The sequence below is a fragment of the Lagopus muta genome, chromosome 28, assembly GCF_023343835.1.
Source record: "Lagopus muta isolate bLagMut1 chromosome 28, bLagMut1 primary, whole genome shotgun sequence".
Classification (NCBI taxonomy): Eukaryota; Metazoa; Chordata; class Aves; order Galliformes; family Phasianidae; genus Lagopus; species Lagopus muta.
Genome location: NC_064460.1, coordinates 1,422,432 through 1,449,790, shown reverse-complemented (window position 1 = coordinate 1,449,790; position 27,359 = coordinate 1,422,432). Strand labels below are relative to the sequence as shown.

Sequence of the window (27,359 nt, the reverse complement as noted above, 5' to 3'; positions counted from 1 at the left end):
GAGCAGAGTCCAGACCCTGCACTAATTGCGGCTGCACTGTTAATGAGGACAGCGGCGATAAGGGGCCGGGAGCCATCGGGACGCACATCAAAGCCGTTCGGGGGGCAGCAGGTGGCCCTGTGCTCCACTGGGGACTCTGCCCACGGGTGGGGACAGCACTTATAGGGCGGTGGGGACAGCGGGGACGCGGAGCACCATGGCTGGGGAGCAGAGCACGGAGCCCCGCAGCGCCCCGGAGATGGGTGAGGGCCCCGTGCTGCCGGCTGGGCGTTTGGGGGAACAGTTTTGTGGGATTTGGGCATTTTTGGGAGGATGCTCTTCGGCTCTTTTTTTTTTTTTTTTTTTTTCTGGGGGTGGCGGAGTTCTCCGGTGTGAGCTCTCAGGAAGTGTCAGCCACAGTTCAGCGGGAGGCGCTGAGGTGACGGAAAACCAATGTTTTCTTGGTGGAAAAGGGCCGGAATTGTAGAAGAACCCCCAAAAAAGGCATTTTGCCCCAATAGAACCGCGCTGCGCGGCGGCCAGACGCTGCTCCGGGCGAACTCCCGAGCGGTCCCGAGCCGAGCGGCGCCGAACGGACTCGAGCGGTCCCGGGCCGAGAAGTGCTGGGCGCTCCCGAACCGAGCGAGCCCGAGTGAACCCGAGTGGGTCTGAATGGACCCGAGCTCTACCGAGCCGAGCGGCGCCGAACGGACCCGAACGGTCCCGAGCCGAGAGGTGCCGAGCGCTCTCGAGCCGAGAGGCGCTAAGTGAACCCGAGTGGGTCCGAACGGACCCGAGCGGCTCCGAGCCGAGTGGTGCCGAACGGACCCGAACGGTCCCGAGCCGAGATGTGCCGAACTCTCCCGAACCGAGCGGCGCCGAAGGGACTTGAGCGATCTCGAGCCGAACGGCTCCGAACGGATCCGAGCGCTCCCGAGCCTAGCGGCGCTGAGTGAACCCGAGCGGGTCCGAAAGGACCCGAGCGCTGCCGAGCGCTCCCTAATGGAGTTCCGGTATCCGAAGTGCTCCGAGCGTTTCCGAGCGCAGTCGGGCCGGCGCGGAGAATGTGGCGGCGGCGGCGTTGGGCGGGAGCGGGGGCGGCGGTGAGCGGACATGGGGGGGGACAGCGGGGGGTTCCCGAAGGGCTGTGGGGTGGCGGGGGTTGAGAGGGGGCGGCACCGGGGGTCCGTGAGGATGTTGTGGAGGGGCGGGGGGCTCCGCGGGGGGTCGTTAAGAGGGCGGGGGGTCCCGGGGGCTCCGGGGCTGCGTGCGGTGCCGCGGGACTCGGTGTTCTCCGTGTGGGGACAGAAGGAAGCCGCTGCCCTCAGACGCCCTGCACTCCCTGCCCGACCGCCACCCCAGCGGCTCCGCCACCCCTACAGAGCCGCCACCCCGATGTATCCGTGACCCCGGTGTCACCCACAGCCCCGACGTCTCTGCGACCCCAATTGGCACCACGACCCCAATGGCACCCTGACCCCTCTATAGCCGTGACCCCAATGTCAGCCACAACCCTGATGTCACTGTGACCCCAATAGCACCCTGACCCCAATGGCACCACGACCCCGATATAGCTGTGACCCCAATGTAGCCATGACCCCGATGTCACCCACAGCCCCGATGTCTCTGTGACCCCCATGTATCTGTGACCTTGATGTCACTGTGACCTTGATGGCACCGTGACCCCAAAATCACTGATCCCAATGTCACCGTGACCTCAGTGCCACTGCGACACAGACATCACTGTGACCCCGATGTCACCGTGGCCCTGATGTCACCAGGACCCCAATGCTACTGTGAGCCCAATGTCACCACGACCCCAATTTCACCATGACCCCTATATCACCATGACCCCATTGTTAACGTGATCCCAGTGTCACCGTGATCCTGATGTCACCATGACCACAGTGTCCCTGCCACCCCAACGTCACCATGACCCCAATGTTAACGTGACCCCAGTGTCACCGTGACCATAGTGTCCCTGCCACCCCAACACCACCACGACCCCCTGTCACCACGGCACACCCTGCAGCCCCCCAGCATTCTCCCCATGCTCAGCATTTTGGGCTGTGCCAGGAGAGCTGGCCGCGCCAGGGGCAGGAAGGAAGTGCTGACATCAAAGCCCAGCACGCAGCCCTGCTGCATCAATGCCTGGAATTGTTCTCACTGGGCTCCCTCCCAGTGTTCCTCCCCCCGGGCCTGGAGCACTCGTGATGGGTGGTGACACTGACAAGTGGCCCGTGGGGCTGAGAGCCATCAGGAAACACAGGGAATGTGAGGATCAGGGGCTGAGCTGTGGGAAAGGAGCTGTGGGGAGGAGGGCGTGGGGGTCCTGGTGGCCAACAGGGGGACTGTGAGACAGAAGTGTGCTTTGGTGGTCACAAGGGCTGGTGGTGGCCAATGGGTTGACCAGGGGTTGACCAACAGGGTGACCAAGGGGTGAACAGAACTTGACCGTGAGGCAGCAGTGTGTCCTGATGGTCACAAAGGCCAGTGGTGGTCCACAGGTTGAACAACAAGGTGACCAGGAGGCAGCAATGTGTCCTGGTAGCCACAAGGGCCAGTGGTGGCCGATGGGTTGACCAAGGGTTGACCAACAGGGTGACCAAGGGGTGAACAGAAGTTGACTGTGAGGCAGCAGTGTGCCCTGATGGCCATGAAAGCCAGTGGTGGTCGACAGGGTGACCAACAGGGTGACCAAGAGTTGACCAGAGGTTGACTGAGGCAGCAGTGTGATCTGATGACCACGATGGCCAATGGTTCCCTGGGGGGACACTGCATAGAACGCAGCCGGAGACACTGGGAAGCAGTGGGAGGCACTGGGAGACACTGGGGGGCACTGGGAAGCAGTGGGGACACTGGGAGGTACTGGGAAGGCACTGGAGGGCACTGGGAAGCATTGAGGGCCAATGGGAGGCATTGGAAAGCAATGGGAAACACTGGGAGCACTGGGAGGTACTGGAGAACACCGGGAAGCAATGAGAGTCACTGGGGGCATTGGGGAGCACTGGGAAGCACTTTGGGACACTGGGAGGCACTGGGGGGCAATGAGAGGCAATGAGAAGCAGTAGGGGGCAATGGGAGGCACTTGGAAGCACTGGAGGGCACTGGGAAGCAATGGGAGGCAATGGGAAGCACTGGGGGGCAATGGGAGGCAATGGGAAGCACTGGAGGGCAATGGGGGGCACTGGAAAGCACTGGGGGGCAATGGGGGGCAATGGGGGCACTGGGAGACAATGAGAGGCAATGGGAGGTAATGAGAAGCACTGGGGGGCAATGGGAGGCACTGGGAGACAATGAGAGGCAATGGGAGACAATGAGAGGCAATGGGGGGACACTGTGGGGGGCAATGGGAAGCACTGGGAAGCAGTGGGAAGCACTGGGAGGCACTGGGGGGCAATGGAGGACAATGAGAGGCAATGGGAGGCACTGGGGGACAATGGGAAGCACTGGGGGGCAAAGGGAGGCACTGGAAAGCACTGGGGGGCAATGGGGGCACTGGGAGACAATGAGAGGCAATGGGAGGTAATGAGAAGCATTGGGGGGCAATGGGAGGCACTGGGAGACAATGAAAGGCACTGTGGGGTGCACTGTGGGGGGCAATGGGAAGCACTGGGGGGCAATGGAGCCATTGGGGAGTAATGGGAAGTACTGGGGGGCAATGGAGCCATTGGGGGGTAATGGGAAGTACTGGGGGGCAATGGAGGCAATGGGAAGCACTGGAGGGCAATGGGGGGCACTGGAAAGCACTGGAGGGCAACGGGGGCACTGGGAGACAATGAGAGGCAATGGGAGGTAATGAGAAGCATTGGGGGGCAATGGGGGAAACAGGGAAGCAGTGGGGACAATGGGGGGCACCGGGCGGCTCTGTGCCCGCAGGTTGGGGCTGCGGTGGCCGCTGGCATCCCAGCTGCATTCCATGGCGCAGCCAAGGCCCCAGGGCTGTTTGCTGAGCCGCAATCAGTGGCGCTCCCAGTGCACTTCATCCCGCCCGAGGTCAGCGCTGTGTTTGCACTGATGGGCGGCGGTGCCATCCTGCCTTCCTGCCCTGAGCAGCCTGGGAGTCGTCTTCACGCACCTCTTAATTGGTTCCGATCTCTGGGTTTGTTAATTACCGGTGGAGATGGCGTTAATTACCAGTGGAGGTTTTGCCATCGGTTTTTAACGTGGGCTGTGGGGACGCCGCTGCTGTGGGCTGCTGTGCTGGGGGTGGATGGCGGCGGCGGTGGTGGAGGTGTTGGTTGTAGTGTTGGTTGTAGTGTTGGATGCGGTGTTGGTCACAGCGTTGGTCGCAGTGTTGATGGAGGTGCTGGATGTGTTGGTTGCAGTGTTGGCCACAGCGTTGGTCACAGCATGGTGGCAGTGTTGGTGTTGGTGTTGGTGGTGTTGGTTACGGTGTTGATGGAGATGCTGGATGTGGTGTTGGTGGTGGTGTTGGTGGAGCTGCTGGATGTGTTGGTTGCAGTGTTGGTCACAGTGTTGGTTGAGGTGTTGGTGGAGGCGTTGTTCACAGCGTTGGTCACAGTGTTGTTGGCAGCGTTGGTTGTGTTGGTGGAGGTGTTGGATGTGGTGTTGGCGGTGTTGGTTGCAGTGTTGGTTGCAGTGTTGGTTGCAGTGTTGGTCGCGGTGTTGTTGGCAGTGTTGGTTGCAGTGTTGGTCGCGGTGTTGTTGGCAGTGTTGGTTGCAGTGTTGGTTGTGGTGTTGGCGGTGTTGGTTGCAGTGTTGGTCATGGTGTTGGTGTTGTTGTTGGCGGTGTTGGCAGCGTTGGTTGCAGTGTTGGTTGTGGTGTTGGCGGTGTTGGTTGCAGTGTTGGCAGCGTTGGTTGCAGTGTTGGTCGCGGTGTTGTTGGCAGTGTTGGTTGCAGTGTTGGTCGTGGTGTTGGTGTTGTTGTTGGCGGTGTTGGCAGCGTTGGTTGCAGTGTTGGTCGCAGTGATGTTGGCAGTGTTGGTTGCAGTGTTGGTCGCTGTGTTGGCGGTGTTGGTCGTGCTGTTGTTGGCAGCGTTGGTCTCCCGCTGCGGCGCTGCCCTCCTGGCACAGCCCCACGTGCCCCATAAGGGTGCGGTGTTTTGCACGGCAGCAAATTGCAGCCCTGCTTTCACAACCTCGTGCCACAGCCAGGTGCTGCTCCCCGCCCCTCACTGCCCCATAACCCCCCTCCTCCCCCCGCTGCCCCATAACCGATCTTCCCCCTCTCACTGCAGCCAACGGAACCCCTTTAGAGCCCGTCCCGGGCCCAGAGCAGCGCTCAGCCATGGGGCCGCCCTACAGCAACCTCAGAGCATCCGGCGGTGAGTGGAGCTCAGCCTGAGATCGTCCAGGGGGGAGAAATGGGGCTCTGCCCCACAGTACTGCACACAGCTCTGCCCCACGTCTCTGCCCCATGTATCTGCCCCACAGCTCTGCCCCACAGTTCTGCCCTGTTTTCTCTGCCCTACAGTTCTGCCCCACAGCTCTCTTTGCCCCACATCTCTGCCCATGTCTCTGCCCCATGTCTCTCTCTACCCCACGTCTGCCCCACAGCTCTGCCCCACGTTTCTGCTCCATATATCTGTCCCACAGCTCTGCCCTGTTTCTATCTGCCTCACGTCTCTGTCCCATCTCTGCCCCATATCTCTGCCCCACAGCTCTGCCCCACATATCTGTCCCACAGCTCTGCCCTGTTTCTCTCTGCCCCACAGCTCTCTTTGCCCCACATCTCTGCCCCATGTCTCTGCCCCATGTCTCTCTCTACCCCAAGTCTGCTCCACAGCTCTGCCCCACGTTTCTGCTCCATATATCTGTCCCACAGCTCTGCCCTGTTTCTCTCTGCCTCATGTCTCTGTCCCGTGTCTGTCCCACATCTCTGCCCCACAGCTCTGCCCTATTTTTCTCTGCACCACAAGTCACGGGGGGGGAGCGCAGCCCACCCATCCCTGCCGGACCAGCCGGACCGGCTCCTCTGTGACCCCGTTGTGCAAATCTCTGGGCGGTGGATGGAGGTGGGGGGGGGGTGGAGGGAAGAGGTTTGGAGCGGGCGGAGCGCTGCCGCTGCGATGATGCAAGAGCGGAATGGCAAAGCGCTCCGTGCCGCTCCGCCGCTCACAGCGCGATGGCGGAGAGCAGTGAGTGGTGGTGGTGGTGGGGGGGGAGTTGAGGGGGGTTTTAGGGGTCCCGATCCGCCCCACCACCGCTCTCCGTGCCGCCCTCACTCCGCCCGTCCTCTCTGTGCCCCCCCCCCCCCCGCAGAGGACGGCCCCGCCGAGAGCATCGGCTCCGTGTCGGGCAGCAGGAACGCGCTGCAGCCGCTGCAGGGGGAGGAGGATGAACCCTTCACCACTTACTTCGACAGCAAAATCCCCATCCCCGAGGATGAGACGGTGGGTGCGCGGCCCCCCAAACCCCCCCAACACCCAGGGTGGGGTCCGTGCTGCTCCTGGGGGTCTGATCTGCGCTGCTCCTGGGGGTCTGAGCTCCTCTTGGATGTCTGTGCTGCTCCCAGGGTCCCTGGTGCTTGTGGGGGTCTTCACTGCTCCCGGGGGTCCACAGTGTTTCTGGGGGTCCTCATTGCTCCTGGGGGTCTACAGTACTCCTGGGGGTCCATGCTGTTCCTTTGGGTCCATGGTGCTCCTGAGGGTCTGCACTGCTTCCAGGGCTCTGTGCTGCTCCTGGGGGTCTGTGCTGCTCCCAGGGTGCAGGGACCCCCACCCTGAGGGTCCGGGGTGGCTCCCCAGAGGTGTGCGCTGTTCCTGGGGGTCTGTGCTGCTCCTGGGGGTCCATGGTGCTCCCTGAGGTCTGCGCTGCTCTCAGGGGTCTGTGCGCTTCCCAGGGCTCCACAGAGCTCCTAGAGATCTCTGGTGCTCTCAGGGGTCTGTGCTGTTCCTGGGGGTCCATGGTTCTGTGCTCCTGGGGGTCCTCATTGCTCCTGGGGGTCAGCAGGGCTCCTGGGGGTCCATGCTGTTCATTCAGATCCATGGTGCTCCTGGGGGTCTGTGCTGCTTCCAGGGGGTCTGCAGTAGTCCTGGGGGTCTACAGTGCTCACAGGGCTCCGTGGTGCCCCTGGGGGTCTGTGGTGCCCCTGGGGCTGAGGGCCACCCCTCGTTGCACAGCACTCGTGCTTCAGTTTCCGAAAGCTGTGGGCATTCACCGGGCCGGGCTTCCTGATGAGCATCGCTTACCTCGACCCCGGCAACATCGAGTCCGACCTGCAGTCCGGAGCTGTGGCGGGGTTCAAGGTCTGAATGGGGGGAGGGCGTGGAGGGGGGCTGGAGAGGGGGCAGGAGGACTTTGGTAAGGGGAGGAGGGGTTGGGGTCAGGGGTGGAGGGTTTGGGGTCAGGGGAGGAGGGTTTGGGATCAGGGCAGAAAGGTTTGAGGTTGGTGCAGAAAGGTTTGAAGTCGAGGAGGGTTTGGGGTCAAGGCAGAGAGGTTTGGGGTGAGGACAGAAAGGTTTGGGGTCAGGGGAGGAGGGCTTGGGTCGAGGCAGAGAGGTTTGGGGCTGGGGGTGGAGGGTTTGGGATAGGAGCAGAAAGGTTGGGTGTCAGGAGGAAGGTTTGGGGTGAGATCAAAAAGGGTCAGCATAGAAGGGTTTAGGGTTAGGGCAGAAAAGTTGGGGTTGGGGTAAAAGGGTTTAAACTTGGTGAAGGTTTGGGGTGAGGGCTGGAGGAGTTGGGGTTGGGGCAGAAAGATTTAGGGTCGGGGTAGAAGGGTTTAAGGGCAGGGCAGGAGGGTTTAGGATTAGGTTGGAAAGGTTTAGGGTCAAGGTAGAAAGATTTAGGGTCAGGGCAGGCAGGTTTATGGTTAGGGTAGAAGGGTTTGGGGTCTGGGCAAGAAGGGAAGGGACAGGATAGGAAGTTTTGGGGTCAGGACAGAAAAGGTAGAGTCAGGGCAGGAGTATTTAGGGTTGGGGCAGAAAGGGCTAGGGATGAGGCAGGAGAATTTGGGGTCAGGGCAGGAGGATTTAGGGTCAGGGTAAGAGGGTTTGGGGTCAGGGCAGAAAGGTTTGGGTCAGGGTAGAAGACTTTGGGGTTGGGGAAGAAGGGTTTAGGATCAGGATTGAAAGATTTGGGGTCGGGGTGGAGAGATTTAAGGGCAGGGCAGGAGGGGTTAGGGATGGGGCAGGAAAGTATGGGGTCAGGGCAGCATTTGGGGTTAAGAAAGAAGGCTTTAAGTTTGGGGCAGGAGGAGGGGTAGGGACAGGGCAGGAGGATTTAGGGTCAAGATCCAAAGGTTAGGCTTGGGAGAGGAGGACACAGGGTTGGGGTACGAAGGGTTTAAGGTTGGGGAGGGTCAGGGCAGGAAGGTTTAGGGTCGGTTTGGAAAGGTTTGGGGTCAGGGTAGAAAGATTTAGGGTCAGGGCAGGAGGGTTTATGGTTGGGGTAGAAGGGTTTGGGGTCAGGACAAGGGGACAGGAGGGGTTGGGGTTGGGATAGGCAGGATGCGGGGTGCGGAGCAGCACAGAGCTGCGCTGGTGGGGCGTCCTGTGATCTGTGAGGAGCTCAGCCGTTTCTGCTGTGATCCATGGCTGCACTGAGCTCCGCCACTTCTGCTCCGTGGTCCCCGGGCGGCGCTCAGCCCTTCACCCCCCTCCTGTCCCTGCAGCTGCTCTGGGTGCTGCTGTTGGCCACGGTGATCGGGCTGCTGCTGCAGCGCCTGGCGGCGCGGCTCGGCGTGGTGACGGGGCTGCACCTGGCTGAGGTCTGCCATCGCCAGTACCACAGGGTGAGTGGGGAGGGGGGTGGGGGGCACTGCTCTGACCTCCTGGTCCCCCTCCGTATGGCTGCAGGGCTCCAATCACAGCCCACCCCCCTCCTCCCCTTCCCCAGACCTGCAGGGCGCTGCTCACAGCCCATCCCTTGTCTTCCCCACCCCCATGGCTACAGGGCACCCCTCGCTGCCCGCTCTTCACCACGCCTCCCATCTCATGGCTGCATGCCACTGCTCACTGCCCACCCCTCTTTTTCTCCCCCTCCCCATGGCTGCAAGGCTCTGCTCACAGCCCACCCCATGTGCTCCCCCTCCCCAGGACTGCATGGCACCACTCACAGCTCAGCCCTCATCTCCCCCTCCCCATGGCTTCATGGCCACTCACCTAACTCTAACCCTAACCCTAACCCTAACCCTAACCCTAACCCTAACCCTAACCCTAACCCTAACCCTAACCCTAACCCTCACCCACCTAACCCACCCCTCATCTTCCTCCCCCTCCCCATGGCTGCAGGGCCCCCCCCGCTGCCCACCCCTCACCTTCTCCTCCCCCCATGGCTGCATGGCACCACTCACAGCCCACCCCCCTCCTTCTCTCCCTCCCCATGGCTGCAAGGCTCTGCTCACAGAGCTCCATGTGGAGCTCTGTGCTCCACTCCATGTGTTCCCCCTTCCCCAGGACTGCATGGCAACGCTCACAGCCCACCCCTCGTCTTCCCCCCCTCCCCATGGCTGCATGGCACCCCCCACTGTCCACCCCTCACCTTCTCCTCCCCCCCATGGCTGCATGGCATCTCTAACAGCTCACCTCTCTCCTCCTCCTCCCCGTGACTTCAGGACGCTGCTCACAGCCCACCCTTCATCTTCCCCCCCCTTCCCATGGCTGCAGGGCACCCCCTGCTGCCCACCCCTCACCATCTCCTCCCCCCCAAGGCTGCATGGCTCCACACAGAGCCCACCCCTCTCAGAATCACAGAATCACAGAGTGGCCAGAGTTGGAAGGGACCTCAAGGATCATGAAGCTCCAACCTGCCACACGCAGGGCCACCAACCTCCCCATTTCATACTGGACCCTCTCCCCTTCTCCCCTTCCCCAGGTCTGCAGGGCGCTGCTCATGGCCCATCCCTCATGTTCTCCCCCTCCCCACGGCTGCATGGATTCACTCCCAGCCCACCCCTCCTTCTCCCCCTTCCCAGTGCTGCGTGGCACCATTCACAGCCTGCCCTCCACCATCCCCCCACCCCAGTGCTTTGTGGCACAGCTCACCCCTCTCCCCCCACCTTCTGCCCCTCCTCAGCAGTGTTTTTTCCCCCTGTCCCCCCCCAGGTGCCTCGGATCATCTTGTGGCTGATGGTGGAGCTCGCCATCATCGGCTCTGACATGCAGGAGGTCATCGGCTCAGCCATCGCCATCAACCTGCTGTCGGTGGGGAAGTGAGTGATGAGGGGGGTCCTCATTGTGGGGGGGGGAAAATGGGGCCGATTCTGGGGGGTTTGGCACCTCTGTTGACACCCACATCCACCCTCAGGATCCCACTGTGGGGCGGAGTGCTCATCACCATCGCCGACACCTTTGTCTTCCTCTTCCTGGATAAATACGGTTAGTGGGGGCTGGGGGGGGGATACTGGGGTGTGGTGGGAGGTAGTGGGGTGTGGGGTGGATACTGGGGGCTGGGGGTGGAGACTGGGGTCGGAGGGTGGAAACTGGGGCGTGGGGGTGGATGCTGGGGTCTGGTGGGGAATACTGGGGTCTGGGGGTGGATAATGGGGTCTGGGGATGGGTACTGGAGTATGGGGGTGGATACTTGGATATGGGGGGGATGCCGGCATCTGGTGTTGGATGTTGGGGTCTGGTGAGGGGGGTACTGGGGTCTGGAGATGGATCTGGGGGTGGATACTGGGGTCTGGGGATGGGGGTCTGAGAATGGATATTGGGGTCTGGTGGGGGATACTGGGGTCTGGGAGTGAATATGGGGTCTGGGGATGGGAGATGCTGGGGTCAGGGAGTGGATTCTGGGGTCTGGAAGTAGATGCTGGGGTTGGGTGGTGGGTGCCATGGCGTTGTGGTGGATGCTGGGGACTGGAGGTGGGTCCAGCAGTGAGCAGCACACTGAGCCTGGTGCTGCCCGTGCAGGTTTGAGGAAGCTGGAGGCGTTCTTTGGTTTCCTGATCACCATCATGGCGCTGACCTTCGGATATGAGGTACTGGGTGCTGCTGGGGGGGCAGGGCGTGCTGTGCAGCCACAGAGCCCAAACCGAGCTGGGATGGGAGAGCACAGCATGGAGAGTCCCTGCATCACAAAGGGGGATCTGCTGTGCGGAGCTGGGCAGGGCTGGGGACAGGGCTGAGAAAAGGGGTGGGCACAGAGCTGAGCACAGAGGTGGGGACAGAGCGAGGAACAGAGCTGGGGACAGGGCTGAGCACAGAGCTGAGCACAGAGCTGAGCACAGAGCTGAGCACAGCGTTGCTTTTCTAGTCTTTTTCACGTCCCTGAACCCTGCATCCCCAAACCTCTATGTGGGGACCAAGGAGGTAAATCCCTCCCCACTGTAAGGGCAGAGCAAGTCCGAGAGTGCCTCCTTAGACTGAATGAATCCAAGTCTATGGGGCCGGATGGCGTGCATCCCAGGGTCCTGAAGGAGCTGGCTGAGGTGGTTGCCGAGCCGCTCTCCATCATATTTGAGAAGTCGTGGCTGTCAGGTGAGGTCCCGGACGACTGGAGGAAGGGTCACGTCACTCCCATATACAAGAAGGGGAGCAGGGAGGACCCGGGGAACTACAGGCCGGTGAGTCTCACCTCCGTGCCTGGGAAGATCATGGAACAGATCCTCCTGGACAACATGCTCGGTCACATAAAGAATGAGCATGTGATCCGAGACAGCCAGCATGGCTTCACCAAAGGAAGGTCACGCCTAACTAATCTTGTGGCCTTCTATGATGGAGTGACGGCATTGGTGGACGAAGGGAAGGCGACCGATGTCATTTACCTGGACCTGAGCAAGGCCTTTGACATGGTCCCCCACCACATCCTCATCTCCAAATTGGAGGGAAGTGGATTTGACGGGTGGACGACCCGATGGATAAGCAATTGGTTGAAAGGCCGCAGACAGAGGGTGGTGGTCAATGGCTCTATGTCCAGGTGGAGGCCGGTAACAAGTGGTGTCCCCCAAGGGTCTGTCTTGGGACCGGTGCTCTTTAACATCTTTATTAATGACATCGATGAGGGAATCGAGTGCACCCTCAGCAAGTTTGCTGACGACACCAAGCTGAGTGGTGCGGTTGATACGGTGGAAGGAAGGGATGCCATTCAGAGGGACCTCGACAGGCTGGAGGGCTGGGCTCGGGTGAACCTGATGAGGTTCAACACGGCAAAGTGCAGGGTTTTGCATTTGGGCCGGAAGAACCCCAGGCACCTGTACAGGCTGGGAGGAGCGGTCCTTGAGAGCAGCTCGGCAGAGAAGGACCTGGGGGTCCTGATGGACGAGAGACTGAATATGAGCCAGCAGTGCGCAGCTCGAAAGGCAAATGGGATCCTGGGCTCCATCAGGAGAGGGGTGGCCAGCAGGGACAGGGAGGTGATTGTCCCTCTCTACTCGGCTCTTGTGAGGCCCCACCTGGAGTACTGTGTCCAGGTGTGGAGCCCTCAGTACAAGAAAGACATAGAGATTTTGGAAAGGGTCCAGAGGAGGGCGACTAAGATGATCAGGGGGCTGGAGCACCTCCCCTATCAGGACAGGTTGAGGGAGTTGGGCTTGTTCAGCCTGGAGAAGAGAAGGCTGCGGGGTGACCTCATTGCAGCCTATCAATACCTGAAGGGAACCTACACCCAGGAGGGGAGTAAACTCTTCAAAAGGGCTGACAACAGCAGGACTAGGGGAAATGGTTTTAAGTTGAGGGAGGGAAGATTTAGGTTAGATGTTAGGGGGAAGTTCTTTACTAGGAGAGTGGTTAGGCAATGGAACGGGCTGCCCAGGGAGGTTGTGGATGCCCCGTCCTTGGACGTGTTTAAGGCCAGGCTGGACGGGGTCCTGGGCAACCTGATCTGAATATGTATGTTTGGTGGCCCTGCTAGGCAGGGGGGTTGGAACTACATGATCCTTGGGGTCCCTTCCAACCTGGGTGATTCTGTGATTCTGTGATTTTCTCCCTCAGTACGTGACAGTGAAGCCGAACCAGAAGCAGGTGCTGCAGGGGCTGTTTGTCCCCGGGTGCCGGGGCTGCGGCACCCCACAGCTGGAGCAGGCAGTGGGCATCGTGGGGGCCGTCATCATGCCCCACAACATGTACCTGCACTCCGCCCTGGTCAAGGTGAGCCCCGCAATAAGCAGCACTGCAGTAAGCAGCCCTGCAATAAGCAGCCATGCTGCAGCAGGGTTGGAAGCTCACAGCCGTGAGCTCTGCAGGTCAGCGCTGTGCAGCATCTCCCCATGGTGCTGGGGTCCATGCAGGCAAAGCTGCAGCTGCACCCAGCAGCGACCTCATGCGTGGGGGCAGGGCTCACTGTGCACCCCCCCTCTGTGCGCCCTCATTGTGCTCCCCCACGCTTTGCACCCTCACACAGCACCCACTGTGCACCCCCACACTTTGCACCCCCACACTTTGCACCCTCACAGCTCACTCCATGCACCCTCATTCTGCACCCCCACTCTGTGCACCCTCATTCCGTGCAAACCCTCTCTGTGCACCCCCACACTTTGCACCCCCCCGTGCACCTCCACCCTGTTCACCCCCCCACACACTGTGCACTCACTCTGTGCGCCCTCATTGTGCCCCCTCCACACTTTGCACCCTCACAGCTCACTCTGCACCCTCATTCTGCACCCCCACGCCCTGCACCCCGACACTTTGCACCCCCCTCTGTGCACCTTCATTGTGCACCCCCACTCTGTGCACACCCTCTCTGTGCTCCCCTTACACTTGGCACCCTCACACTTTGCACCCTCACAGCTCACTCTGTGCACCCTCATTCTGCACCCCCTCCCTGTGCACCCCCACACTTTGCACCCCTCCTCTGCGCACCCTCATTCCATGCAAACCCTCTCTGTGCCCCCTCACACTTGCAACACCCTTCTGTGCACCTCCACCCTGTGCCCTGCCCCACTTTGCACCCTCACACAGCACCCACCGTGTGCCCCTCTTTGTGCCCCCCACACTTTGCACCCCCCACTCTGTGCACCACCACGATGCACCCCCCTGTGTGCACTCACACTGTGCGTCCCCCACTTTGCACCCTCACACAGCACCCCCAAACTTTGCACCCCCACTCTGTAGCCCCCCGTGTGCAACATCCCCCACTTTGCACCCTCATTGTGCACCTTCACCCTGCACCCCCTGACCCTGCACCCCCACGCCCTGCACTCTCCCCCTCTGTGCACCCATGGGTGCATTCCCGTCGCACCCCCCTTGCAGTCCCGCCAGGTGAATCGCTCCAACCCACGGGAGGTGCGTGAGGCCAACAAATACTTCTTTGCTGAGTCGTGCATTGCGCTCTTCGTCTCCTTCATCATCAACGTCTTCGTCGTCTCCGTCTTCGCCGAGGCTTTCTATGGGAAAACCAACATGGATGTGGTGAGTTGGGGGCCGGGGGAGGGGATTTGGGGGGGGGAGGGAGGCACTGGGCTGAGCTGGGAGGACAGAGCGGGGTTCTCGATGCCCCCCAGCAGCGCTTGGAGTCTCATTGCAGCACGAGGTTTGTGCCAACGCCAGCAGTGCCCACACAGGGCTGTTCCCGAGCGACAACACCACGCTGGAGGTGGACATCTACAAAGGGGTGAGGAGCTCTGATAGCACTGCTGATAATGGGCTGTGCTGCTGATAACAGCCCCCAGCTCTGATAGCACAGCCCCCAGCTCTGATAACAGCCCCCAGCTCTGATAGCACAGCCCCCAGCTCTGATAACAGCCCCCAGCTCTGATAGCACAGCCCCCAGCTCTGATAACAGCCCCCAGCTCTGATAACAGCCCCCAGCTCTGATAACAGCCCCCAGCCCTGATAGCACAGCCCCAGCTCTGATAGCTGCAAGGCTCTTTGAAGATCACAGGAGTGTGGGGTGGTTGGGTTGGATGGGTGCTAAAAGATTGAAGAGCTGTGGGATCGTTGGGATGGAAGTGTCCTTAAAGGTCGTTGAACGATGGGGTGGTTGGGTTGGAAGGGGCCTGAAAGATCACAGCACCGTGAGGTGGTTGGATTTTGAAGGTCCTTGCAGATCATAGAGCCATAGGATGGTTGGAATGGAAAGGTCCTGGAAGGTCACAGAACCATGGGGTGGTTGGGATGGAAGGGTTCTGGAAGGCCACGTGTCAGTGGCGTCCATCTGTCTGTCTGTTGCAGGGCGCAGTGCTGGGCTGTTACTTCGGCCCAGCTGCTCTCTACATTTGGGCCATTGGGATCCTGGCGGCTGGGCAGAGCTCCACCATGACCGGGACGTACTCAGGGCAGTTCGTCATGGAGGTGCTGCCCTCTGCTTTCCTCCCCCTTCACTTCTGCTTTTCCCTCTGAACCTTTTCCTCTCTTTTTCTCCTCTCTCTGTCTGTCCTGGAGCGTCTCCTTTCCACTCTGCTCCTCTTCTGCCATTCCTGCATTCTCTCCTCTTCCTCTCCTCTCTGGGTTGTATCCCTTCTTTTCCCTCCTGCTCTCCTCCCTCACCTGCCCCATGTGTGTCCTCCTCTGCTGCTCTTCTGCTCTCCTCTCTCTCTGTATCTCCTCATCTTCCTCTCAGCTCTCCTCCTCTTCCACTCTCCTCCTTTCTTTCCTGCATTCTCTTTTCTCCTCTTCTGCTCTTCTTTCTTATTTACATTATTTTTCTCCCTCTGCTCTTCTCCTCCTTCATCTGCCCAAATTCTGTCCTCTTCTGCTGCTCTTTAGCTCTTCTATCTGTTTCTCCTTACACTCCTCTCAGCTCTCCTCCTCTTCTGTTTTACTTTTCTCTCCTCATCTTCCATTCTGCTCCTCTTCTCTCATTCCTGCATCCTTTCTTTTCCCCTCCGGCTCTTCTCCTTCACCTGCCCCACACGTCTTTCTGCGCTGCTCTCCTCCTCCTCTTCTGTCTTCTCTCTTCTCTTCTCCTCTTTCTGGCTCATTTCCTTTCCTTTTCTGTTCCCCTCCTTCACTTACACATCCTCCTCTGCTGCTCTTCTTTCTTATCTTCTCACCTTCCTATCATCTCTTCCCCTCCTCTTCTTTATTTCCTTTATCCTCTTTTTCTCTTCTGCTCCTTGGTCTTTCCTGCATCCTCTCTCCTCTTCCTCTCCTCTCTGGGTTGTATCCCTTCTTTTCCCCTCCTGCTCTCCTCTCTCACCTGCCCCATGTGTGTCCTCCTCTGCTGCTCTTCTGCTCTCCTCTCTCTGTATGTCCTCATCTTCCTCTCAGCTCTCCTCCCCTTCTTTCTTTCCCTCTCCTCTTCCACTCTGCTCCTCTTTTGTCTTTCCTGTATCCTCTCTTCTCCTTTTCTCCTCCTCTTTCTGGGTTATTTCCTTTCTTTCTCCTTCACTTGCCCTACTGTGTTCTGCTCTGCAGCTCCTCTTTCTTACCTTTATCTCCCCAGCCTCCTATCACCTCTTCCCCTTCTGTTCTGTATTTCCTTTATCCTCTTTTCCTCTTCTGCTCCTTGGTCTCTCCTGTATCCTCTCCTCTTCTCTCTGGCTTGTGTCCCTTCTTTTCCTCTTCCTCGTGTGTCCTCCTCTGCTGCTCTTCTGCTCTCCTCTCTCTCTGTATCTCCTCGTCTTCCTCTCAGCTCTCCTCCTCTCCCACTCTACTCCTATATAACGGTTGCATCCCTTCTTTCCCTCTTCTGCTCCCTGGCCTTTCCTGTATCCTCTCCTCTTCTTCTCCCTGGTTGTATCCCTTCTTTTCTCCTTCTGCTCTTCTCCTCCTTCACCCGCCCCACGTGTGTCCTCTTCTGCTGCTCTTCTCTCTATCTGCATCTTCTCATCCTCCTCTCAGTTCTCCTCCTCTTTTATCTCACTACTGTCTTCTGCTCTTCCACTCCTCTCCTGCCTTTCCTGCACCCTCTTCTCCTCTCTTCTGCTCTCCAGCCTTACCTCCAAGCTCTCTTCTCCCCTCATGCTCCCCTCTGCTCACCGTTCCCCATCTCCCCACATCTCCTCTACCCCCTTACCCCCATCACCCCCCTTTGCCCCCCATCACCCCCATCATCACCACCCTTCTCCTCCCTCAGGGCTTCCTCAACCTGCGCTGGTCGCGCTTTGCCCGCGTGCTGCTGACGCGCTCCATCGCCATCACCCCCACGCTCTTTGTGGCCATCTTCCAGGACGTGGAGCACCTGACAGGGATGAACGACTTCCTCAATGTGCTCATGAGCCTGCAGGTGGGCCGGGGGCTCTGCAGCGCATCCACAGAGTCACAGAACGGTTGGGTTGGGAGGGAGCTCAAGGAGCACGGAGCTCCAACCCCCCTGTGCCATGCAGGGCCACCAACTTCCCCATTTCACAGCAGCCCAGGCTGCCCAGGGCCCCATCCAGCCTGACCTACAACACCTCCAGGGATGGACGGGGCATCGCAGCCTCTCTGGGCAGCTGTTCAGCCCCTCACCGCTCTCACAGCACACAACTTCCCTGACATCCAACCTCCATCTGCCCTCCCTCAACTTCATTTCCCCTCGTCCTGCTGTCATCTCCCCTTGCACAGAGCTGCCTCCCCTCCTGTCTGCAGGCTCCCTTTAGGCACTGCAGGCTGCACTCAGCTCACCCCCAGCCTTCTCTTCTCTGTGCTGAATGAGCACAGAACTTCCCTGCCATCCAAATTTCCCCCTGACATCCCATTGCTTCCTTTGGGATTCTTTTCTGCAGAGTGGGGCACATGGGGGAAGGCTGCCCCGATCCCAGCTTCTATCAGTGGGGCGTGGGGGGGGGATTGGCTGCCTCTGCTCTGTCCCTGTGGGAGCCGACAGGGGTCTGCTTGTCACCTGGCAGTGATGGGACACAAAAGGGAATGGCTGTGATGTGGAGGAGGGGACCGGAAGGCGTTGTCACCCAGACGTGGAGTGATGGGATGAGGGGGAATGGATGCAGTGTGGGAGAGGGGACAGGAATCCATTCGTCAGCTGGATGCACAGCGATGGGATGATGGGGACCAGCTGCAGTGCAGAGCAGGGGACAGGAGCCCATTGGTCACCTGGACACAGAGTGATGTGGGATCGTTGGGATGGAAGTGTCTTTAAAGGTCGTTGAACGATGGGGTGGTTGGGTTGGAAGGGGCCTGAAAGATCACAGCAGCATGAGGTGGTTGGGTTTGGAGGGTCCTTGCAGATCATAGAGCCATAGGATGGTTGGAATGGAAGGGTCCTGGAAGATCACAGAACCACAGGATGGTTGGGATGGAAGGGTCCTGGAAGGTCATGGAGCCTGGATGGTCCTGGAGCCATGGGATGGTTGAGATGGATGTGTCCTAGAAGGTCACAGAGCCACGGGGTGGTTGGGATGGAAGGGTCCTGGAAGGTCACAGAGCCATAGGATGGTTGGGATGGAAGGGTCCTGGAAGGTGATGTGTCAGTGGCCTCCATGTGTCTGTCTGTTGCAGGGCTGTAGCGTGGAGGAGGGGGTGGGAATCTGCTTGTCAGCCAGACACGGGTTGAGATGAGATGAAGGGGAGCAGCTGTAACGCAAAGGAGGGGACAGGAACCAGCAAATCTGAGTGCACTGAGATGGGAGAAGGGGCAGAAGCTGTAACGTGGAGCAGGGGACAGGAGTGCGCTTGTCACCCGGCTGCAAAGTGATGGGATGAGAGGAGTGACTGTCATGCGGGGGGGTGGGAATCCACTTGTCATCCTGACCCTGAGCGATGGGGTTGGGGGGATGGCTGAGCCACAAAGAAGGGGAGACTGTGGTGGATCTGCATGGGGTGCTGGCAGCACGACGGGGCACTGGCAATGTGGGCGTCAGCTCCCTGTGCCAGGATGGAGCTCTGTGGTCACCACGTCCCTCAGCCCAACCCTCCCCGCTCCACGGCCCCACACTTTTCCCATAGGGGCGAAATCCCTTTCTCTGCATCACAGCACCCTCAGTGGTCGCATGGACTCCCCTCCTCACCCTTCCTCCTTCCATCTCAGCTCCCGTTTGCCCTCATCCCAGTGCTGACCTTCACCAGCCTGCCCAGCGTCATGAACGACTTCGCCAACGGGCTGTGAGTACGATGAGGGGGTGGCTGGGGGGTCCGGAGGGGCCCAAAAGGGGTCTGGAGGGGAGGGGGGTTCTGTGCTCAGCTCATGCCGCTGGCAGGTTCTGGAAGATCGGCGGCGGCGCCGTCATCCTGCTGGTGTGCAGCATCAACATGTACTTCGTGGTGGCCTACGTGATGGCGCTGAACAACGTGGGGCTCTACGTCGGCGCGGCCATCCTCAGCATCGTCTACCTGGCCTTTGTCGCGTACCTGGTGAGCGGGTCCTGCAAGATTGTAGAACTGAGGGGTGGTTGGGTTGGGACGGTCCTGACAGGTTGGAGAGCTGTGGGGTGGTTGGGTTGAGAAGGTCCTGAAAGGTCAAAGAGCCATGGGTGGTTGGGATGGAAGGGTCCTTGAAGGTCAGAGAACCACAGGATGATTGTGCTTGGGGGTCCTGCATGGGGGGCAGGAAGGAGCACATTTGGGGCAGGAAGGAGCACATGTGGGGCAGGGAGCAACACGTGGGGCAGGAAGGAGGATATATGGGGCAGGAAGGGGCACATGTGGAGCAGGAAGGGGCACGTGGGGCAGGAAGGAGCACACGTGGGGCAGGAAGGAGCACACATGGGGCAGGAGGGATGTGAGGCTCTGTCCTGCTGTCGTTGCAGACCTGGCTGTGTCTGATCGCGCTGGGGGCCTCGGCACTGTCCTGCGGCAGCACGGTAAGCGTCACGCGCAGCCTGCTGCCCGAGCCCAGCCCTGCGCACGGCAGCAAGTAGTGCCCGCAGCGCGCGTGTGCGAGTGTGACAGCACAGGTCTGCGTGTGTGTGTGAGCTGTGTGTGAGCTGTGTGTGTGTGAGCCCTGTGTGTGTGCATCCCAATGTGTCCCCATGGGTGCACATCCCTGTTTGTGTGTGTGCGTGCCTCCATGTGCCCATCTATGTTTGCACGCCTGTGTGTGTGTGCATCCCTGTGTGTGTTCCCCCTCCGTGTGTGTCATCATGTGTGTACATTCCTGAGTGTGTGTGTGTGTGTGTGTGTGTGTGCCCTCCCCGGGCACTGAGCACCACCAACAACGTTTGCACACACAAACCAACGCGTGACACTGAACTGTGGCACTGCTGTGCGGCGCCAACGTGGCGGGGTGACAACACTGCGTTGGTTGTGACAACATGAGGTTGGGTGTGACGACAACAACACTACGTGGGGTGTGACAACAACAACACTACATGGAGTGTGACAACAACAACACTACGTCGAGTGTGACAACAACACTACGTCGGGTGTGACAACAACACTACGCCGGGTGTGACAACGCTGCATCAGGTGTGACAACACTACGTGGGCTGTGACGACACTCCATCGGGTTTGACAACGCTGCATCAGGTGTGACAACACTATGTTGAATGTGACAACGCTACGTGGGCTGTGACAGTGCTGCGCCGGGTGTGACAGTGCTCCATCAGGTGTAATAATGCTGTGTCGGGTGTGACAACACTCCATCAGGTGTGACAACACTACCTCAGGTGCACCAACGCTGTGTTGGGTGTGACAGCACTGCGTTGGCTGTAACAGCGCTCCATCGGGTGTGACAGCACTGTATCGGGTTTGATGAGGCTCTGTCGGGTGTAACGGTGCTACGTCGGGTGTGAAAACACCGCGTCGGTTGTAACAACACTCCTTTGGGTGTAACGAGTCTGCATCGGGTGTGACAACACTGCGTCGGGTGTGACGACGCTGTGTTGGGTGTAACAACGCTCCATCAGCTCTAACAGTGCCACGTTGGGTGTGATTACAGTGCGTCAGGTGTGACGATTCTACATGGGGTGTGAGCACACTGCGTGGGGTGTGACAGCACTGCGTTGGGTGTAACTGTGTGAGGTTGGGGGTGACGGTGCCTCATGGGGTGTGAGAACACTGTGGGGTGTGACAGAACCACATCAGGTGTGACAGTGCTGCGCTGGGTGTGACAACGCTGCATAGGGTGTAGCGGCACTGTGTTGGGTGTGACAACACTACGTTGGGTGTAACAGTGCCACGTTGGGTGTAATGGCACCATGTTGGGTGCAACAACGATATGTTGGGGGTGACAGCACTACGTGGGGTGTAACATCACCATGTTGGGTGTAACAGTGCTACGCTGGGTGTAACAACGCTGCGTCAGGTGTGACAGTGCGATGTTGGGTGTGAAAACCCCACGTTGGGTGTAACGGTGCTACATTGGGGGTTGGCAGCAACCCATTGGGTGTGACAGCAGTGCTCTGGGATTGACAACATATGGAGTGTAATGGCACCATGTTGGGTGCAGCAGTGCTGCGTTGGGTGTGACAATGCTGTGTCGGGTGTGGAAACATCACAGTGGGTGCAATAGTGCTGTGCTGGGAATGACAACACCGTGCTGGGTGGGACAAACCTCCATTGGGTGTGACAACACTGCGTTGGGGGTGTTGGGTGGGAGAACACCATGCTGGGTGTGACAATGCTACTCTGAGTGTAACGGCGCTGTGTTGGGTGCAGCAGTGCTGTATTGGGGGTGACAGCAACATGTTGGGTGTAACAGTGCTGCATTGGGTGTGACAGTCCTACACTGGGTGTAACAACGGTGTAACAACGCTACATGGAGTGAGACAACACTGCCCTGGGTGCAATGGCGCCGTGTCAGGTTTGGCAGCACTGCTGTGTTGGGTGTAACAGTGCTACACTGAGTGTAACTGTGACAGCGCCGTGTGCGGTGTAACGATGATATGTTGGGTGTGACAACAGAACGTCGGGTGTAACGGCGCCCTGTTGGGTGTAACAGCGCTGTGTTGGATGCGCCGACACTGTGTTGGGTGCGACAAACCTCCGCTGGGTGCAACAGGGCTGCGTCAGGTGTGGCGCCGTGACACTGTGTCAGGTGTAGCAGTGCTGCACTGGGTGTGACAACATTGTGCTGAGTGTGACAGCACTGCGTCGCGTGTGACAACGCTGTGCCATGTGCGACAGTCCTGCGTGTAGCAATGGTGCCTCAGGTGTGACAACACTGTGTGGGGTGTGGTGACAGCATGCTGGGTGTAACAGTGCTACATTGGGTGTAACAACTCTGCATTGGGTGTGACAGTGCTATGTTGGGTGTGACAACAATGCATGAGGTGTAATGACACTGTGTTGGGTGCAGCAGTGCTGCATTGGGTGCGCCAACACTGCGTTGGTGTGACTGCTGCGTTGGGTGTGATGACACCATGTTGGGTGTAACAGTGCTACATTGGGTGTAACAACACTGCATTGGGTGTAACAGTGCTACTTTGGGTGTAACAGTGCTACATTGGGTGTAACAGTGCTACATTGGGTATAACAGTGCGATGTCGGGTGTGAAAACCCCACGTTGGGTGTAACGGTGCTGCATTGGGGGTTGGCAGCAACCCATTGGGTGTGACAGCAGTGCTCTGGGATTGACAACGCATGGAGTGTAATGGCACCATGTTGGGTGCAGCAGTGCTGTGTTGGGTGTGGAAACCCCACAGTGGGTGTAACAGTGCTGTGCTGGGTGTGACAACACTGTGCTGGGTAGGACAAACCTCCATTGGGTGTGACAACACTGCGTTGGGTGTGACACATTGGATGTGGCAGTGTTGTGTTGGCTGTGACAACCCCATGTTGGGTGTAAGAACACTGCACTGAGTTTAACGGTGCTCCATGGGGTGTGACAACACCGGGTTGGGTGTGACAGGGTTACATCGGCTGTGATGATGCTACGTTGGGTGTGACAACGCTGCATTAGGGGTAACAGTGCCACATTGGGTGTGACAACACCATGGTGGGTGTGATGACAACATGTTGAGTGTGATAGCAACACTGCGCTGGGTGTAACAGTGCCACGTTGGGTGTGACAGCACCACACTGAGTGTGACAACAAGACATTGGGTGTGACAACACCATGTTGAGTGTGACAACACCATGTTGAGTGTGACAGCAACGCGTTGGGTGTGACAACACTGCGTTGGGTGCAACAGTGCCACGTTGGGTGTGACAACACACACACACACACACACACACGGATTTGGGGCAAGGCGCGCAGCTCGGTGCCGCTGTTGCTCTGGTCCCATTTTTTGGGGCAGTGCTGATGGTCTCCCCTTCCCCCCCCCACAGCGTTGCTGGGCCTTCGCTGCGCGCCCGGAGCTCTTCCTCCTCAACAACATCGGCGTGGAGGCGGCGGTGACGCGGTGATGTGGGATGGGAGCTGGAGATGGGAGCAGCGCCACCACGGAACGGGGATGGAAACAAACAGCGTTGGGATGGCACCAAAATGGCACCAGAATAACACAGGGGTGGCGCTGGGATGGAACCAGAATGGCATTGGGGTGGCACCATGATGATGTTGGGATGGCATTGGGGTGGCACCAGAATGGCTTTGGGACGGAACTGGGATGGCATGGGGATGGTATTGGAATGGCACCAGAATGGCACCAAAATGGGACCAGAATAACACAGGGATGGCACTGGGGTGGCACCACAATGGCGTTCAGGTGGCATTGGGATGATATTGGGATGGCACCAGAATTGTGTTGGGGTGGCATTGGAATGGAACCAGAATGGTGTTGGGATGGAACTGGGATGGCATCAAAATCGGACCAGAGTAACACAGGGATGGCACTGGGATGGAACCCGAATGGCGTTGGGGTGGCACTGCGATAACATTGAGATGGCACCAGAATTGTGTTGGGGTGGCACTGGGATGGCACCAAAGTGGTGCCAGAATAACACAGGGGCAGCACTGGGATGGAACCAGAATGATGTTGGGACGGAACTGGGATGGCACTGGGGTGGTATTGGGATGGCACCAGAATCGCACCAAAATGCGATCAAAATGGTGCCAGAATGATACAGGGATGGCACTGGGGTGGCACTGCAATGGCAATGGGATGGAACTGGGACCAGAATAACACTGGGGTGGCACTGGGATGGAACCAGAATGGCGTTGGGGTGGCATTGGAGTGGCACTATGATGACGTTGGGATGGAACTGGGATGGCACCACAGTGGAACTAGAATAACACAGGGTGGCACTGGGGTGGCACCACAATGGCGTTGGGGTGGCATTGGGATGATATTGGGATGGCACCAGCATTGCATTGGGGTGGCACTGGGATGGCACCAAAATGGAGCCAGGATAACACAGGGATGGCATTGGTGTGGCACCACAATGGTGATGGGATGGAACTGGGATGGCACCAGAATGGCACCAAAACGGGATCGAAATGGTGCCAGGATGACACAGGGATGGCAATGGGGTGGCACCAGAATAACAGCGGGACAGCATTGGAATGGAACCACAATGGCACCAGGATGGCATTGGGGTGGCACTGGGATGGAACCAGAATGGTGTTGGGACAGAACTGGGATGGCATTGGGGTGGCACCATGATGACGTTGGGATGGCATTGAGATGGCACCAGAATGGCACCAAAACGGGATCAAAATGGTGCCAGGATGATACAGGGATGGCATTGGGGTGGCACCATGGTGACGTTGGGGTGGCACTGGGGTGGCAACAAAACAGAACCAAAATGGAAGCACAATGACACAGGAATGGCACTGGGATGGCATTGGGGTGGGACTGAGATGGCACCAAAATGGGAGCAAAATGGGACTAAAATGGGACCAAAATGGCACAAGAATAACAGGGATGGCACCAGAATAACACTGGGGTGGCACTGGGATGGCATGTCCCCATGTGTCCCTGAGGTGTCCCCAACACATCCTCCATGTGTCTGCAGTGTGTCCCTGATGGGTCCCCAAAAAGTCCCCATCGTGTCCTCAATGTGTCCTTAACATGGCCCTGGTGTCCCCAATACGTGCCCCATATGTCCCCAACATGTCCCCATCGCATCGTCAGTGTGTCCCCCGTGTGTCCCCAACATGTCCCCAGTGTGTCCCCACTGTGTTCCCATGTCCCCTGTGTGTCCTCAGTGCGTCCCCAATGTGTCCCCAACATATCCTCACCGTGTCCCCAGTGTGCCGTCACTGTTTCCCCAGTGTGTCCTCAGTGTGTCCCCAGCATGTCCCCAATGTGTCCCTGCTGGATCCCCAGCATGTCCCCAATGTGTCTCCTGTGTGTCCTCAATGTGCCCCCGATGTGTCCCCAGTGCATCATCAGTGTGTCCCCAGCATGTCCCTGGTGTGTCCCCAACATATCCTCAGTGTGTCCCCAGTGTGTCCCCAACATGTCCCCCATGTATCCCTGATGATTGCCCCGTCCTTGGACGTGTTCAAGGCCAGGTTGGACGGGGTCCTGGGCAACCTGATCTGAATGTGGATGTTTGGTGGCCCTGCCAGGCAGGGGGGTTGGAACTACATGATCCTTGAGGTCCCTTCCAACCCGGGTGATTCTGTGATTCTGTGATTCTGTGATTCTGTGATGTGTCCCCAGCATGTCCCCAACATACCCTCAGTGTGTCCCCAGTATGTTCCCAGCATGTCCACCATGTGTTCCTGATGGGTCCCCAACATGTCCCCAGCCATGTCTCCAGTGTGTCCCCATCATCCTCTGTGTATCCACATGTCCCCAGTGTGTCCCCAGTGTGTTCCCAATGTGCCCCCATCACATCCTCTGTGTGTTCCCAACATGTCCCCAAAGTGTAATCAATCAATGTATCCCCAACCTGTCCCCAGTGTGTCCCTCATGGATCCCTAGAATGTCCCCAACGTGTCCCCTGTGTGTCCTTAATGTGTTCCCAATGTGTCCCCAGTGCATCATCAGCGTGTCCCCAGCTTGTCCCTGTTGTGTCCCCAACATATCCCCCATGTGTCCCTGATGGATCCCCAGCATGTCCCCAGTGTGTCCCCCATGTGTTCCCATCGTGTCCCCTGTGTGTCCTCAATGTGTCCCCAACATGTCCCCAAAGCATCATCATGTCCCCAACCTGTCCCCAGTGTGTCCCCAAGTCCCCAGTCGACGCAGTCGTTCCTTTCCCGATTAGTTTGGCCTTCATTTGGTTCATTTCACTCTTGGTTAATTACCATGCTGGGGTCATGCAGCGTTCCTTGTGTTCAGTCTCTAATTACAGCGCTGCACTCGTTAAATCTCTCATTAAGTCTGTTGCCAAGCACGGCTTTTGGTGCCCACGTGTTCAGCGCCATGGGGTGGGGATCTATGGGGCAGGGATTGTATGGGGCAGGGATCTATGGGATGGAGATCCCAATGGGATGGATGCTAATGGGATCTATGGGGTGGAGATCCATCTATGGGATGGATGCTAATGGGATCTATGGGGTGGAGATCCATCTATGGGATGGATGCTAATGGGATCTATGGGGTGGAGATCCATCTATGGGATGGATGCTAATGGGATCTATGGGGTGGAGATCCATCTATGGGATGGATGCTAATGGGATCTATGGGGTGGAGATCCATCTATGGGATGGATGCTGCTGCCGGGGGATGATGGGAGGGATGCCGCCTGCGTGAGGTGTGAGCAGGTGGACGAGCTGCTCAGCCTTGTGGTGGAGCTTAGGGAGCAGGTGGAGAGGTTAAGATCCATTAGAGACTGTGAGAGGGAGATGGACTGGTGGTGTAACTCTGTGAGAAGCAAGCAGAGATTGCAGCCCCCAGCCTGTAGTGGACTCTCTCCCTTGCTGTGGTCAAACCGAGAGAGCTGACTTGAGAGGAGAGGAGAAATGGCAGCAGGTCCCACCTCAGCAGGCAGCCCCCTTCCTGACCTACCTTGGTTCCCCAGGTGCCTCTAAGTAATTTTGAAACCCTGGAACTGGAGGGCGAGGAGGCTGAGAATGAGGTGGTGGAACAGCCATCGAGATTTCCTAAGGAGAGGCGGTCAGCTCCACGCTTGAAGACCACCTCTTCTGGTAAAGAAAGGAGGGTGATCGTTGTAGGAGACTCCCTTCTACAAGGAACTGAGGGCCCGAGACGTCGACCTGCCCCCACCCGGAGGGAAGTGTGCTGCCTCCCTGGGACACGGGTCAGGGACATCTCTCGAAAGCTGCCTGGGCTTATTCGCCCGTCTGACTGCTACCCCTTATTGGTAGTTCAGTTGGCAGTGATGATGCTGCCAAGAGAAGCCTAAGGGCAATCAGGAATGACTTCAAGGGTTTGGGGAGGGTACTGGATGGTGCGGGAGTGCATGTAGTCTTCTCTTCTATCCCTTCAGTGGCGGGGAAGGACACAGAGGATCCAAAAAACCCTCCTCATCAATAAATGGCTTAGAGGCTGGTGCAGGTTTTTTGACCATGGGGCAATTTACTCAGCTCCTGGCATGACAGCTGCAGATGGAGCTCAACTGTCTGCAAGGGGTAAAAGGATCCTAGCCCAGGAGCTGGCAGGCCTCACTGAAAGGTCTTTAAACTAGGAAAGAAGGGGGAAGGGGACAAAATGAGGGCTGCTGAGGTTCAAGTAGTTCGAGGTTCAAAAGTGAACTTGATGGGTGATGAGGGTGGAGTTGGAAGGGATGGAGTGTGGCAGGGGAATGCTGCCTCCCTGAAGTGTCCATACAGCAATGCACGCAGTATGGGAAATAAACAGCAAGAGCTGGAGATCTGCGTGCGGTCACATGGCTATGATCTCACTGCGATCACAGAGACGTGGTGGGACA

At 58.5% G+C, this 27,359-nt stretch overlaps 1 protein-coding gene across 3 annotated transcripts; it reads left to right on the top strand.

Annotated features, from left to right (window-relative positions):
* Nucleotides 1–159: 159 nt before the first annotated feature.
* SLC11A2 (solute carrier family 11 member 2) lies at nucleotides 160–27,359 on the top strand. Of its 3 annotated transcripts, none has more exons than XM_048928489.1 (17): nucleotides 160–242; nucleotides 5,181–5,267; nucleotides 6,205–6,335; nucleotides 7,065–7,190; nucleotides 8,555–8,674; nucleotides 9,987–10,093; nucleotides 10,189–10,259; nucleotides 10,794–10,861; nucleotides 12,813–12,968; nucleotides 14,070–14,228; nucleotides 14,344–14,430; nucleotides 14,991–15,110; nucleotides 16,837–16,986; nucleotides 18,727–18,800; nucleotides 18,896–19,049; nucleotides 19,445–19,498; nucleotides 22,905–27,359. In XM_048928489.1, the coding sequence occupies exons 1-17, from the start codon at nucleotides 197–199 to the stop codon at nucleotides 22,980–22,982; spliced, it is 1,788 nt and encodes a 595-aa protein (XP_048784446.1). In that variant the 5' UTR covers nucleotides 160–196; the 3' UTR covers nucleotides 22,983–27,359. The 3 variants fall into 3 exon arrangements, with proteins under 3 accessions (XP_048784446.1, XP_048784447.1, XP_048784448.1); XM_048928491.1 differs by lacking the exon at nucleotides 160–242 and adding an exon at nucleotides 948–1,082 and having other exon boundaries at nucleotides 22,905–27,351; XM_048928490.1 differs by lacking the exon at nucleotides 22,905–27,359 and having other exon boundaries at nucleotides 161–242; nucleotides 19,445–20,548.

Bases quoted from the DNA above. Each gene is read 5' to 3' on its own strand.
- SLC11A2 (XM_048928489.1), top strand. From the start codon at position 197: ATGGCTGGGGAGCAGAGCACGGAGCCCCGCAGCGCCCCGGAGATGG. The intron at 8,675-9,986 runs GTGAGTGGGGAG...GTCCCCCCCCAG, and splicing joins GCCATCGCCAGTACCACAGG to GTGCCTCGGATCATCTTGTG. The intron at 10,094-10,188 runs GTGAGTGATGAG...ATCCACCCTCAG, and splicing joins AACCTGCTGTCGGTGGGGAA to GATCCCACTGTGGGGCGGAG.